Source organism: Taudactylus pleione, unplaced genomic scaffold, assembly GCF_031769625.1.
Source record: "Taudactylus pleione unplaced genomic scaffold, aTauple2 ptg000168l, whole genome shotgun sequence".
In the NCBI taxonomy this organism is placed as follows: domain Eukaryota; kingdom Metazoa; phylum Chordata; class Amphibia; order Anura; family Myobatrachidae; genus Taudactylus; species Taudactylus pleione.
This window is the reverse complement of record NW_028284570.1, coordinates 1760200-1775430: the sequence shown is the minus strand read 5'-3', so window position 1 is coordinate 1775430 and position 15231 is coordinate 1760200. Positions and strand designations below refer to the sequence as shown.

Sequence of the window (15231 nt, the reverse complement as noted above, 5' to 3'; positions counted from 1 at the left end):
TCTAATAGGTATATCGCTCCTTCGGTCTCACATGAGATGGAATCCTTAACTGGATACTTTCGTCCTGTTTGGTTTGAATTGAATTCTGTTTCCTTGTTGGTGTCCTTAATCTGGTTCTTACAGCCAGTGCAACTTTTGCAAAAATGGAAGCCCTTTGAAGCTTTATTTATTTTCTCTTTGTTGTTCTGGGTCCCGTAGAAGCTTTTCGTTAGTTGTTGTTTGAGGTTTGACGCCTTCCTGTATATAATACGTGGTTGTGCTGGCAGTATCTTCTTCACTTCCTCATCTAGCCTCAATATATTCCAGTGTTTCATAAGGATGTTTTCGATCTGTTTGTAATTGCTATTGAACTGTGTTATGAATGAGACTGGTCTTTCTTCTTCTTGTTTTGTGTTCTTGTATTGAATGAGTGTGCCTCTGTCTAAATTGCCAATTTTTTCAATTTCTTCTGATAGTCTTTTTTCTTTATAACCCTTCTTGATGAAATTTGACTTCATTTCTGTTGCCTGTACCCTAAAGGTGTCATCTTTGGTACAGTTCCTTCTTAGGCGGCGAAATTGGCCCCCTGGTATGTTGTTTTTCCATTTTGAATGATGGTTACTTTGAATAGGCAGAATGCTATTGCCACTGACATCTTAAACATGATTTCTGGTCATTATTCCACCGTCTTCTATAAATATTTCCAAATCTAGAAAAATAATCATTTGTTTGCTATAATTAGATGAGAATTCTAAATTTAGGTTGTTCTGATTCAGAGAAATAAGAAATTGCTTCAGGTCATCTTCTGTTCCATCCCAGATAAATAGCAAATCGTCAATATACCTGCGCCACAATTTGATGTTTCCAATATACGGGTTATTCTGCCAGATATGAGTATCCTCCCACCATGCTACAAACAAGTTTGCGTAGCAAGGGGCAAAGGATGTGCCCATTGCAGTTCCTCTTGTTTGTAGAAAAAAGTCGCCATTGTGCCAAAAATAATTTTTCCTAAGGATGAAATCTATTGAATCCATTATGAAGTTTATCTGTTCATTTGGAATTGTTGATTGAGGTGATAGGTAATGTCTAGTTGCGTCACATCCTTTTTCGTGATTGATGACTGTATATAATGACTTTATATCACTTGAACATAAGAGGTAAGTCTCTTTCCAGACAAAGGTATCTAAAATTTGTAATACCTGCATCGTGTCTTTAAGGTAACTTTGTTGTTTAGATACAAGGGGTTGTAAGAAGAAGTCTACATATTTGGAGAGGTTTGCTGTGAGGGAACCAATCCCCGAGGCTATCGGTCTTCCAGGTGGATTGGTCAATCGTTTATGTATTTTGGGGAGGTGGTAAAATGTGGGAATGCGTGGATGTTCTGTATGAATAAATTCATATTCTTTTTTAGAAATTATACCCAGTTCTATTCCTTCATTTAGTTGTTCTTGCAAAATCTTTTTAAAATCTTGTGTAGGATCTTTATTCAATTTTGATAAGTAGTGGCGTTGGAAAGGAGATTTTCTGCTTCCTTACTGTATTCCTCTACATCCATTATTACAACTCCTCCCCCTTTATCCGCCGGTTTTATTATGATGGTTTTATCTTCTCTTAGTTCTTTTATACTTGCTTTTTCTTCTCTTGTGAAGTTATATAAATTATTCTTTTTTTCGGGGAGTTGTCTGATTTCTTCTTCTATTAGTCGTTGAAATGTTGTGATATGTGGTCCTTTGACATGTGTTGGGTAAAAGGTTGATGCCGCTCTAAAGTTGGTGTGTATATATTCTTTCGATGGTGGCATGCATACTCTTGTTACTGGATCTTTTGCAAAATATTTCTTCAAGCATACCTTTCTAATGAATTTTTGTGTGTCTATGTATAAGTTGAATTTGTTGACACCTGAATGGGGGGCAAATTTTAGTCCTTTCTTTAGGAGGTTTCTTTGAGCTGTTGTCAGTTCTTTCTTACTGAGATTGAAAATAAGTCCTTTATCTTCTTCCTCATCTGTAGTTGGTATTACCTGTTTCTTCTTTCTTTTTCCTCCTCTCGTTCCCCTTTTCCGGATGATGGACTGTTCTTTCTTTTTTTGTTCATTGACCGTATTGGATCTGGGGGTCTCCCTGGTCCCCAAAGGTTCTCTAAAAAATAGTCTCCTAAGTTGTCGTCACTGTCTGATTCTTCTTCATAATTTCTCTTCTGTAACTTCTTTTTAGGCACATTTTGTTGCTCTTCAATATCTTCAAGGAGTGTTCTGAAACTTTTTTGCTCTAATTCATTGGCTGAATCTTTTCCTTGTTGGTATGATTGTCTGATCAATTTGTATGGATTATGTTGTTGACGTGGTTGTTGCGTCTGATATGAAAAGTTTCTTTGATCATAGGGTTTGTACTCTCTTTGTCTAGTTGTCTGTGGGTATCCTTGCAGGAGAGGTTTTTTCTCTCTAGGTAGATTTTGAATTTTCCTATATTGCTGGTATCCCTGTCTTTGTTTTATGGTTTCTATATTTGATGTGTGGTTCCTTTTTTCATTGGTAGTTTTTGAATACAAATCTTTCTCTTCATAATCTCTTATGAATTTCTTTTTCTTTTGTGAAATAATATCGTCCTCTAGTTTCTCCATTTTGCTCTTTGTTAGGTCCATCAAGTTCTGATAATCTTGCATTGTCTGTAATGGCTCAAATTTCTTCTCAATTTGTTCAATATTCTCATTTATATTTTTCATTGAGCTTTCTCTATCCTTAATGATTAGTTTGATCAATTCCCTGGAACATGTATCCAATATATCGTTCCATTTTTTGAAAAAGTCTATTGTGATGGGTACGAATGTTGGATTTTTCTGCATTCTTAGGCCTTTTGGAATAAGCCCTTGTTCCAAATATTTGGATAATGTTGTAATTTCCCACCATTGTCTTATTTCTTGTACATAATATTTTTTTTGCAGTCTAAGGAATTGGTTACAAAAACCTTCCTCTTTATTGGTTGGTTCTACAGGTGCTCTGGTGGTTGAGAAGATTTCTGCAATGTTATCTCTTCTATGATTGTGTCGTGTTATATAAGGCATAGCAGCAAACTCCACTTAGGTTCTAGTAGTTAGAAGTAAAAAATAAAAATGGTGTGTTGCGCTTGTATTTCCGCAGCTCAATAAATAGTGGTCAGATTAAAAATATGGGTATATGAGCGCTGGTATGGATTAGAATTGGTGGACCGCACAAATAAAAATATATGAATGTAATGAATAATCAGTAATCAATAATAAAACAAAACAAACAAAAAAAAAAAAATATATAAAAAAAAAATTAAAAAAAATAATAATTAATAAAAAACAAAGATGAAAATAGAAAGAAAAACAGCAAAGGAGAGAAAAGGCATAAACAGTATTATGGGATTAATGTTTATAGTATTTATAGACTAGTTGGGGGTGTGCCAGTTCTGCATGTACCCCACGAGGGGTCCGCTGTGCTATTGCCACCTAACTCACCCTAACTAGCTCGGCGTTGACTGCTGACTTCAGCTGCAGATTCCCATCTGAGCCACGATCACATGTCCCGCCGGGCTGGCGCCGCTTGATGACAGAGGGCGTCGGGGGATGTTCAGTGGGCTTGTAGCGGCAGCGGCAGTTGTTCTTTTCCTGGGCACTCCTTCCAATCTCCAACGCGTTTCGGACCTTCCACGGGTCCTTTGTCAAGGATGAAGGGGGTGGGCCTTAGTATGGCTATATTTATAGTGTGACTAATTAGTAAAAAGAGTTAAAACCCGGATATCCGGTCCCGGAATTTGCAGGAGGGTTGGAGGCAAGCACATGTTCTTTTTTCTGTGCCTGACTCCATTTTGGAATCTCTGAATCAGAACAACCTAAATTTAGAATTCTCATCTAATTATAGCAAACAAATGATTATTTTTCTAGATTTGGAAATATTTATAGAAGACGGTGGAATAATGACCAGAAATCATGTTAAAGATGTCAGTGGCAATAGCATTCTGCCTATTCAAAGTAACCATCATTCAAAATGGAAAAACAACATACCAGGGGGCCAATTTCGCCGCCTAAGAAGGAACTGTACCAAAGATGACACCTTTAGGGTACAGGCAACAGAAATGAAGTCAAATTTCATCAAGAAGGGTTATAAAGAAAAAAGACTATCAGAAGAAATTGAAAAAAATGGCAATTTAGACAGAGGCACACTCATTCAATACAAGAACACAAAACAAGAAGAAGAAAGACCAGTCTCATTCATAACACAGTTCAATAGCAATTACAAACAGATCGAAAACCTCCTTATGAAACACTGGAATATATTGAGGCTAGATGAGGAAGTGAAGAAGATACTGCCAGCACAACCACGTATTATATACAGGAAGGCGTCAAACCTCAAACAACAACTAACGAAAAGCTTCTACGGGACCCAGAACAACAAAGAGAAAATAAATAAAGCTTCAAAGGGCTTCCATTTTTGCAAAAGTTGCACTGGCTGTAAGAACCAGATTAAGGACACCAACAAGAAAACAGAATGCAATTCAAACCAAACAGGACGAAAGTATCCAGTTAAGGATTCCATCTCATGTGAGACCGAAGGAGCGATATACCTATTAGAGTGCCCATGTGGCATTCAATATATCGGCCAAACAAAAATAAAAATAAAAGTACGAATATCAGAACATATATACAACATCAAGAAAGGCCTCACTACTCACAGTGTATCAGCCCATTTTTTAAATAACCACAATAAGGACCCAAGAGGATTGAAGTTTATGGGTATTGAAAGAGTAACACAAAACTGGCGAGGTGAGGATCTGATCAAAACATTAAAGAAAAAAGAAACAGAATGGATCTATAACCTCCACACATTGGAACCGTATGGACTGAACATTGATATAGAATTAAAAGCATTTTTATAAGTATTTTAAAATCAAAATAATAATTTTTAGATTCATTATTCACTAGCAATTATTATTATTATTTTTAATTTTATTTCACTTTATTTTAATTTTATTTTTATTTATTATTTATTATTTTAAATGTTATTATCTTTATTTATCTATATTTATTCTTATTTTGTTAGTTTCATATCATTGCTTATCTTTCTTTAACTTTTCTCAATCTACACCATTCTGGCATAAACCAAAATGGAGTCAGGCACAGAAAAAAGAACATGTGCTTGCCTCCAACCCTCCTGCAAATTCCGGGACCAGATATCCGGGTTTTAACTCTTTTTACTAATTAGTCACACTATAAATAAAGCCATACTAAGGCCCACCCCCTTCATCCTTGACAAAGGACCCGTGGAAGGTCCGAAACGCGTTGGAGATTGGAAGGAGTGCCCAGGAAAAGAACAACTGCCGCTGCTGCTACAAGCCCACTGAACATCCCCCGACGCCCTCTGTCATCAAGCGGCGCCAGCCCGGCGGGACATGTGATTGCGGCTCAGATGGGAATCTGCAGCTGAAGTCAGCAGTCAACGCCGAGCTAGTTAGGGTGAGTTAGGTGGCAATAGCACAGCGGACCCCTCGTGGGGTACATGCAGAACTGGCACACCCCCAACTAGTCTATAAAGACTATAAACATTAATCCCATAATACTGTTTATGCCTTTTCTCTCCTTTGCTGTTTTTCTTTCTATTTTCATCTTTGTTTTTTATTAATTATTTTTTTTTATTTTTTTTTTATATATATTTTTTTTTTGTTTGTTTTGTTTTGTTATTGATTACTGATTATTCATTACATTCATATATTTTTATTTGTGCGGTCCACCAATTCTAATCCATACCAGCGCTCATATACCCATATTTTTAGTCTGTGTCACTGTGACACAGACTGCACCGCATGTGTAGCGCTGACCGGACGGAGTTCGGTCAGCGCTACACAAGTGACAAACACACAGCCGCCGGCTCCGACAGCTGTGTGTTTGTTGTAAGCAACAGCCAATGAGAGTCTGTCAGACTCTCATTAGCTGCTGCTGCGCCCAATGCAGGAGCCGCTCCATCTTCCGGCTCCCGCAGTGGGCAATGGGAGAGGCGTCATGACATCATATGACGTGTCTCCCATAATGCCCGGGAAGGACAGACGGAGGAGCGGATGGCGACGGCGGGAGCGGGGATTCAGGTAAGTGTTTTTTTTTTTTACTACGTGTGTCTACTGGGGGGGGGGGGGCTGGCACTACAAGGGGGAGACCACTACTGGGGGCACCACAAGGGGGGAACCACTACTGGAGCCACTGCAAGGGGGGGACTACTACTAATGGGGGCAATACAAGGGGGGGACTACTACTACTGGGGGCACTACAAGGGGGGACTACTACTACTGGGGACACTACAAGGGGAGGGACTACTGGTGGCACTACAAAGGGGGAACCACTACTGGACTGGGGGCACTACAAGAGGGAGGAACTACTACTGGGGGCACTACAGGAGGGAGACCACTACTGGGGGTACTACAAGGGGGAGATCACTACTGGGGGCACTACAAGGGGGGACCACTACTGGGAATTATAATTGGGGGGACTACTACTGGGGGCACTACAAGGGGGGGATTACTATTACAAGGGGGGACTACTACTACTAGGGGCACTACAAGGGGAGGGGACAACTACTAGGGGCACTGCATAGGGGGGAGGGGACTACTACTAGGGGCACTACATAAGGGGGAGGGGACTACCACTGGGGGCACTGCATCGAGGGACCACTGCTGGGGGCTCTATAAAAAGGGCAATACTGGGAGTACTGCATAGGGGGGAGACTACAACTGGGGCCACTATTTAGGGGCACTGCATAAGGGTTACCACTATTGGGGCACTGCAGGGGTGTGGACTGGTACTGAGGGCACTATATAAGGAGCACTGCATAGGGGGTACCACTAATGGGGGCACTATATAAGGGGCTTACTACTGGGGGCACAAGGGGCACTGCACAGGGGGGACCACTACTGGGGGCACTGCATAGGGGGGATCACTACTGGGGGCACTACTGGAGGCCTGCATAAGGGGAACCTCTCCTGGGGCACAGGGGGGCACTGCATATGGGCACCACGACGGGGCTGTTCCTAATCTTTATTTTTACTTTACATTAATCCCATATGGACCCGCCTCCTCCCTGGAACACTTGAGGGGGGGGCGCCGTAGCACGCATGTTCTTCGGGCACCCTGGCTACACGCTACCCCTCTGCCAGGGCCGCCTGCATGCATTTGCCCCCCAGGCTAAAAGTTGCCAGCCAGCCCCTGCTCAGGGAGCACGCGGACCGGTCCCCCTGTGTTCCTCTCCCCCGATCAAGGACAGTGTACACAGCGCTATAGCCCTCCCAGATACTGAATCCCAGACACTGAATCTGGGAGGTTGATTTGTAGTGGAAAGGTGCAGTGAGTATATCTTCTCTGCATGGTATGTGACTTTTGCTAGTGCTGCCTGTCTGTGCTTATTTCTACTTACTGTTAGCCTATATCTATCCCTTTCCTTCTCCGAAGCCCTGCAGGTGTGTGGGGGAGGGGCTGTTCTACAGACCTCACCTATATAAATCACCTATTTGTGAGGTCCGTCACATACAGTTGTGTGCTACACAGTACCATATTGTGGGCTGTTGTTCAGCACACTGGTGAGTGCGCTTGATTCGGCTCTGTTGCCAGATATATTTATTTATATAATATATTTTGTCATGTCGGATGAGGAGATAGAGCACTCCGTGGCTCCGGTGTTGGTCTCCTGCGGACGCTGTTCTGCAGGAGTGGATAGGGGAGGATTTGTCACAGGATGGCCTGTGTAGATGGTGCCAGGTGGTTCAATACTTCCTATGACGCAGGAACCACCATGGGCGATGTTTTCTCAGGTGCTGGTGTCTATTGCGGACCGTCTGTCGGTCCCGACTGCTGTCCCTACTAGGGCGTTGCCCCAGCCGACCGTCCCCCATTCCCTGGGTGTCCCGCAATTATTGCGGAGCCCCCCGGGTCTCAGTCTGTTGGTCCTTATGCGGGGTTACCTATGTATGTACAGGCTTCCCCTGTGATGCAGCAGTCTGTGGTGCCCTTTCAGGCCCTGGGTGGATGTGCTCTCCAACTCAGTACAAAATTTGGCGGCCACGTCTTCGGCTTTTCAGTCAATGTTGCAGAATGACATGCCTTCTAGGGTGTCAAAACACACACTAATGGCGCAGGCGGCGCATTTATCGGACTCCGAGGGGTCCTCAGATGATGGGGAGGTTCATGATGACACCGACTCGGACACATCGGTCCAGGAGGCGGATACCAAGTCGTCCATTAATGTGCGAGCACTGGTTAGGGCGGTGCGAGCCATTCTCCTAATAGAGGATGAGGCACCAGCTCCTAAGTCGAAGTATCCTAGTTTAAAAAAAACTAAGGTGGCTTCTGCAGTGTTTCCCCTGCCTGATCAGTTGACGGATCATATGGCGGTGGCTTGGCAGGCGCCCAGTAAGAGATTCCTACCACAGAAGCGGTTGGCTTCTAATTACCCTTTTCCTGAGGCACATTGTAAAAAATGGGAAACTCCACCGGCGGTGGATTCCCATGTCACCCGTTTAATAAGGAGCACTACTTTGCCATTACCGTCTATATCCTCGATGAAGGATCCCACGGACAGAAAAGTTGAGACTTGCTTAAAGTCAATTTACTCCCTCTCATGGGCAGTGGTCCGACCGTCCATGGCCATCTCCTGGGTGGCCAAGGCCATTGAGGGTTGGGCCAACGCATTAGAGGATACCTTTCCGGACGTTGCTTCGGATGTCCAGAGAGGGCATTGTTAGGACAGATGAGAGACGCTGCTTCCTACATTGGAGAAGCCTCTTTGGATGCTAGTCTGCTGACCTCTCGAGTATCGGCTGCAGCAGTGTCTGCCCGCCGATCCTTATGGCTGAGGTCCTGGAGAGCGGACTCCGATTCAAAGAAAGGCCTGGAGGCCTTACCTTTCAATGGAGAATTGCTATTTGGTCCGGACTTGGACAAAATAGTGAATACCCTTGCTAAATCCAAGTCAGCTTTCCTCCCTTCAGCAGCAACGCCTGCCAAGGTCCGGAGCTCGGCCTTTCGTTCATTTCGGGTTCAGGGTAAGGCAAAAGGTCAGTCGTTCCCGAGGCAGTTGGCGGCTAAGACCGCCTCTAAACCCAAGAAGCAAGCCTGGAGTGCTTGGCGCCCTTCTTCCAAGCTGGAGGATAAACCTGCTGCCTGATGGGACGGACCTCCCTCTGGGGGACCTCAGAGTGTAAGGCCGACTTCTCCACTTCGCCCAGTGTTGGCACAATACCACCACAGATGCCTGGGTTCGAGAAGTAGTCTCTCAGGGGTACGCCCTGTCTTTTCGGGTCAGGCCGCCCCACCAGTTTTTTTGCACGAGTCCTTCTCTGGACAAGACCAAAGCTTCCCAGATTCAGGTGGCTATACAATCCTTGCTACAAGCAGGGGTCATTGTTCCCGTTCCGCAGTTTCAATGCGGGACGGGGTACTATTCTGATCTCTGTTTCTGGTACAGAAGCCCAATGGTTCTCATCTCCCTATCCTGAATTTGAAGTCTCTGAACAAATATCTGAGTTCCCAAGTTCAGGATGGAAACGTTCCGTTCCATCATTCTGGCGATGGAACCCGGGGATTACATGGTCTCCCTGGATATCCAGGACGCCTATCTTCATGTGCCCATAGCACCGGCACACCAGCGGTATATGAGGTTTGCTATCCTGCAACATCACTACCAGTTTTGGGCATTGCCTTTTGGCCTTTCCACGGCTCCGAGGGTGTTCACCAAGGTGATGGCAGTTATGGCCGCCCACCTTCGGGGCCAGGGTATACGGCTGCTCCCGTATCTGGACGAACTTCTTCTGCTGGCGAGCTCCCCAGAGGTACTTCTTCGACATCTCCACCTGACCATTGCTTGTCTTCAGGCACACGGGTGGTTGATAAATTGGAAGAAGTCAATTCTGATCCCATCACAACGGATGGTTAATTTGGGAGCCCTTCTGGATTCTCGTCAGCAAAGGATTTTCCTGACTCCGGAAAAGGTGTCCTCCCTACAACTGCGGATACACAGTTGCCTGAGCAGTGCCGGGGTGTCGCTACACTTGGCCATGAGAGTCCTAGGGTCCACGGTGTCGGCATTCGACATGGTGGAATTTGCCCAGTTACATTCCAGGCCCATGCAGGGGCAGATTCTATCGGAATGGAACGGGTTACCTCACCGGATCCGATCCCAGATACTGGTCTTGTCCCCGGAAGTGCACCAGTCTCTAGTTTGGTGGCTTCAGCCTGCTCATCTCATCGAGGGTCGCCCCTTTTGGATCCCGGACTGGGTTCTGCTCACAACAGATGCCAGTCTCCGGGGTTGGGGGGTAGTGACCCGCTCGTTGTCTCTTCAGGGCCGTTGGTCTGCGGAGGAAGCAGTTCTTCCCATAAACGTGCTGGAACTGCGGGCCGTGTTCAGGGCTCTGCTCTCATCAGGCACCGCTCTTCACGGAAGGACAGTTCAGGTGTAATCCGACAACGCCACCATGGTGACGTACATCAATCACCAGGGGGGAACTCGCAGTCGAGCTGCGATGTCGGAGGTGTCTCAGATCCTGGCTTGGGTGGAGTGCCACCTTCCAGCAATCTCGGCAGCCTTCATCCCGGTAGTCCTCAATTGGGAGGCAGACTTCCTCAGCCGTCACGACGTGCATCCCGGGGAATGGTCGCTTCACCCAGAGGTGTTTCAACTTCTCGTGAACAGATGGGGACTGCCGGAGTTGGACCTGATGGCCTCCCGTCACAATTACAAGTTACCTGTGTATGGCTCAAGGACAAGGGACGCAGGCGCAAGCCTGGTGGACGCGCTGTCAGTGAAATGGACATTTCACCTAGCATACCTGTTCCCTCCGATCTCCCTGCTACCTCGGGTACTAAGAAAAATCAAACAGGACAGGGGCACGTTTCTGCTGGTGGCTCCATTGTGGCCCAGACGTCCTTGGTACTCTGATCTCAGGAGCTTGTCCGTAGATGCCCCGTTCCTTCTGCCTCAGCATCAGGACCTCCTGTCTCAGGGGCCTTGCCTTTACCCAGATCTGGGTCGGCTGTCTTTGACGGCGTGGCTCTTGAGACAGCCGTCTTAAGGTCCCAGGGCTTTTCAAGCTCTGTCATCGTACCATGCTGAGGGCGCATAAAACCTGCCTCTGCACGGATTTACCACAGAGTGTGGCACACTTACTTTCAGTGGTGTGAGTCCAGAAACTTTGATCCTCAGGTGTTCAGGTTTTCTAGGATTTTGGCATTTCTGCAGTCAGGTCTTGACCTGGGCTTACGTCTTGCTTCCCTGAAGGTTCATGTATCGGCTCTGTCTGTGTGATTCCAACGTAGAATCGCTACACTGCCTGACGTTCACACCTTTTTCCAGGGTGTTCTTAGAATCCAGCCTCCCTTTGTGCCTCCAGTGGCTCCGTGGGACTTGGCGGTGGTTCTTCTGGTCCTGCAGGGACCTCCTTTTGAACCTCTTGAGTCGGTTGACCTCAAGTGGTTAACACTGAAAACTGTGTTTCTCCTGGCAATTTCTTCGGCCAGGAGGGTATCCGAGTTGGGGGCACTTTCCTGTAGTCCACCCTTCTTAATTTTTCACCAGGACAGAGCAGTGCTTCGCACTCATCCTGAGTTTTTGCCTAAAGTTGTGTCTAAGTTCCACATTAATCAGGAACTGGTGGTGCCAGCTTTTCAGTCCCCAGATCTTACAGCTGGCGAGGCTTCGTTGGACGATGTCCGTGCTCTCAGAATTTATGTTGATCAGACTGCTTCTGTTAGAAGGTCCGATTCTTTGTTTGTCCTCTTTGGTTTTCATAAGAGGGGTTGGCCTGCCAACAAACCAACCTTAGCCCATTGGCTTTGTTCTGTTATTAGGGAGGCTTATGTACAGGAAGGTTTACCTGTTCCAGCCTCTGTTAGGGCTCATTCCACTCGGTCTGTGGGTCCTTCTTGGGCTGCTAGACGTGGTGCCTCCGCTGTTCAGCTGTGCAAGGCAGCCACTTGGTCTTCCATTCAGACGTTTTTGAGGTTTTATGCGTTTGACACCTTTGCCTCTCAGGATGCATCCTTTGGGCGCAGGATTCTCCTTTCTGCACAGGAGCGTCCCCGCCCTTAGTTGAACTGCTTTGTGACATCCCCAAGGTCACCCTGTGGACCCCCTATGGTCCCTGAAGTAGAAAACAAGAGCTATGGTAAGAACTTACCTTTGTTATCTCTGTTTCTACGAAGTCCATAGGGTCCACAGGGCGCCCGCCCTGACGCACCTGGCTTCAAAAGTGCTGTGTTGCTGGTCACCGGTTTTCCGTCTCCCTTTTCTGTGAGTATGGTTTCTTGTGTGTTCCAGTCTTCCTTCTCTCTGTTTAGTCTCCTCCGGCCTGGGCTTCTTACCAACTGAGGTGCCTGTGGCTCTGGGGCGGGGTATAGAGGAGGATGGACCCAAGAGCATCCTGGGAGCAGCTAAAGCTTTAACTGCGTGGTGCCCGTGGATCCAGATCCAGCTATACCCCAAGGTCAACCCTTTGGACCCTATGGGCTTCGTAGAAACAGAGATAACAAAGGTAAGTTCTTACCATATCTCTTGTTTTTATCGCAACTCACAAATCCAGTTTAATACTGAGCGATGAGACACATGGCGCGGCTTAGCCGCATTTTCATGGGTGCCACACAGGGCTATTTGGCACGATTGACACATTTGTAACTACCAGCTTCTAATTGGCTGATTACATCCTGACCCCCTCCCACCAACACTACTTAATTTATCGGTGTGGCTGCCATATTATGTGAAGTCGTGGCTGCCTATTCGCATTACTGAGCTGATATTTCCATTTGGACTGCAGCAAGAAATAGGATTTATATTTGATTTATGAAGGAGGCAGTGACAGAAGTTTGTGTTTAATTGAATCTAATAAGCCGACTGTCGGCTAAGTAGTCTTCATTCTAGCACCCTGCACCTGTGACAGCACGTGCAGTTCCTCTCTCCTGCCTGGGGTGTCACACTGCTCTGGTGCTTCTAGCACAGTCTGGTCTGTATATCAGCAGTTTGTTGCATCAGTTGAGTGTGCTAGAAACACCAGAGCAGAGAGCGACACCCCAGGCAGGAAACAGGAACCGCACGGGTCGTGACAGGTGCAGGGTGCTAGAATGAACACTAGGCTAAGGCTTTATCACGCAGAATAAAATCTTAACACAGGCAACCCCATAACACTTAACCGGAGGCTTGTGCTTGGTGAAACGCGTTCATCCCATCGGCCACACATTCACGTGGCACCAGAGTTGGCGCCAGTACCCCTACCACTTGTCAGGGTCTGATCTCTAGGGTTGTGACACTAGTTGATCCTAGTCAGTGCTCTGCAACCGCAACCTGCGGTCAGGGGAACTGTTAAGCAACTTAAGGGCATGTTTAGCAAAAGGAAAAAAAACACCTACTGCCACTGAAAACTGGTGTGGTTTAGGAGTGTATGTGGGGTATGGGGTGTGGTTTGACAGTATATGGGGTGTGGCTTGGCAGTATATAGGATATGGCTTGGCAGTATATGGGGTGTGGCTTGACAGTATATGGGATGTGGCTTGGCAGTATATGGGGTGTGGCTTGGCAGTAGATGGGGTGTGGCTTGGAAGTGTATGGGATGTGGTTTGGCAGTGTATGGGGTGTGGCTTGGAAGTGTATGGGATGTGGTTTGGCAGTGTATGGGGTGTGGCTTGACAGTGTATGGGATGTGGCTTGGCAGTGTATGGGATGTGGCTTGGCAGTATATGGGATGTAGCTTGGCAGTAGATGGGGTGTGGCTTGGCAGTAGATGGGGTGTGGCTTGGAAGTGTATGGGATGTGGTTTGGCAGTGTATGGGGTGTGGCTTGACAGTGTATGGGATGTGGCTTGGCAGTATATGGGATGTGGCTTGGCAGTAGATGGGGTGTGGCTTGGCAGTATATGGGGTGTGGAAACATTATGGAGTTCCATATTTCGTTATATTCTCTTCTTATTTTTTACACAGTCGGGATACACAGAGACCACCGATTTCCTAACCCCGTACACGTGGATGAGATTATAGACTGGCACTCGGTGGTGATGCGATACCTGTCTCAGAAAGTACAGACAGACGGGATGAGGTCATGAGAGGGATGTTCCCCATATCACGGAGAAGTGCAACAAGCCACCGCGCCACCAAACGCTTAACACAAAACTACGCAATGGATGGCATTACCCCCGCTATGCAGTGACTGGAAGACTCCGAATATTGCAGAGACACTCGTAGCTACTGTACCTATCAGATGTTTGCTCAATTTTCTAAACTGCTGGTTAGAAACAATTGTGTTTGCTATGGGCAACACCACGTTTCTTGTGCCCCAAGTTTCATAGACATCTCGCCCTAACCTTCCAGCAAGATCCATTTCACCCAGCACACAATACCCAGTACACATTACCTACCTGGCACACAATACCCAGTACACAATACCTACCTGGCACACACTACCCAGTACACAATACCTACCTGGCACACAATACCCAGTACACAATACCTACCTGGCACACAATACCCAGTACACAATACCTACCTGGCACACACTACCCAGTACACAATACCTACCTGGCACACACTACCCAGTACACAATACCTACCTGGCACACACTACCCAGTACACATTACCTACCTGGCACACAATACCCAGTACACAATACCTACCTGGCACACACTACCCAGTACACATTACCTACCTGGCACACAATACCCAGTACACATTACCTACCTGGCACACAATACCCAGTACACATTACCTACCTGGCACACAATACCCAGTACACAATACCTACCTGGCACACAATACCCAGTACACAATACCTACCTGGCACACACTACCCAGTACACAATACCTACCTGGCACACACTACCCAGTACACAATACCTACCTGGCACACAATACCCAGTACACAATACCTACCTGGCACACAATACCCAGTACACAATACCTACCTGGCACACAATACCCAGTACACAATACCTACCTGGCACACACTACCCAGTACACAATACCTATCTGGCACACACTACCCAGTACACAATACCTACCTGGCACACACTACCCAGTACACAATACCTACCTGGCACACACTACCCAGTACACAATACCTACCTGGCACACAATACCCAGTACACAATACCTACCTTGCATACAATACCCAGTCCACAATACCTACCTGGCACACACTACCCAGTACACAATACCTACCTGGCACACACTACCCAGTCCACAATACCTACCTGGCATACAATACCCAGTCCACA

At 46.4% G+C, this 15231-nt stretch overlaps 1 protein-coding gene across 1 annotated transcript in view; it reads left to right on the top strand.

The window, feature by feature from the left end:
• LOC148521400 (uncharacterized) overlaps positions 1 to 14334 on the top strand; it is a 206981-nt gene extending 192647 nt beyond the window's left edge. Inside the window, 2 exon segments of the mRNA XM_088475227.1 lie at positions 13942 to 14054; positions 14056 to 14334. Coding sequence (XP_088331353.1) covers positions 13942 to 14054; positions 14056 to 14202 — 260 coding nt within the window. The 3' untranslated portion in view covers positions 14203 to 14334.
• The last annotated feature ends 897 nt before the right edge of the window (positions 14335 to 15231 follow it).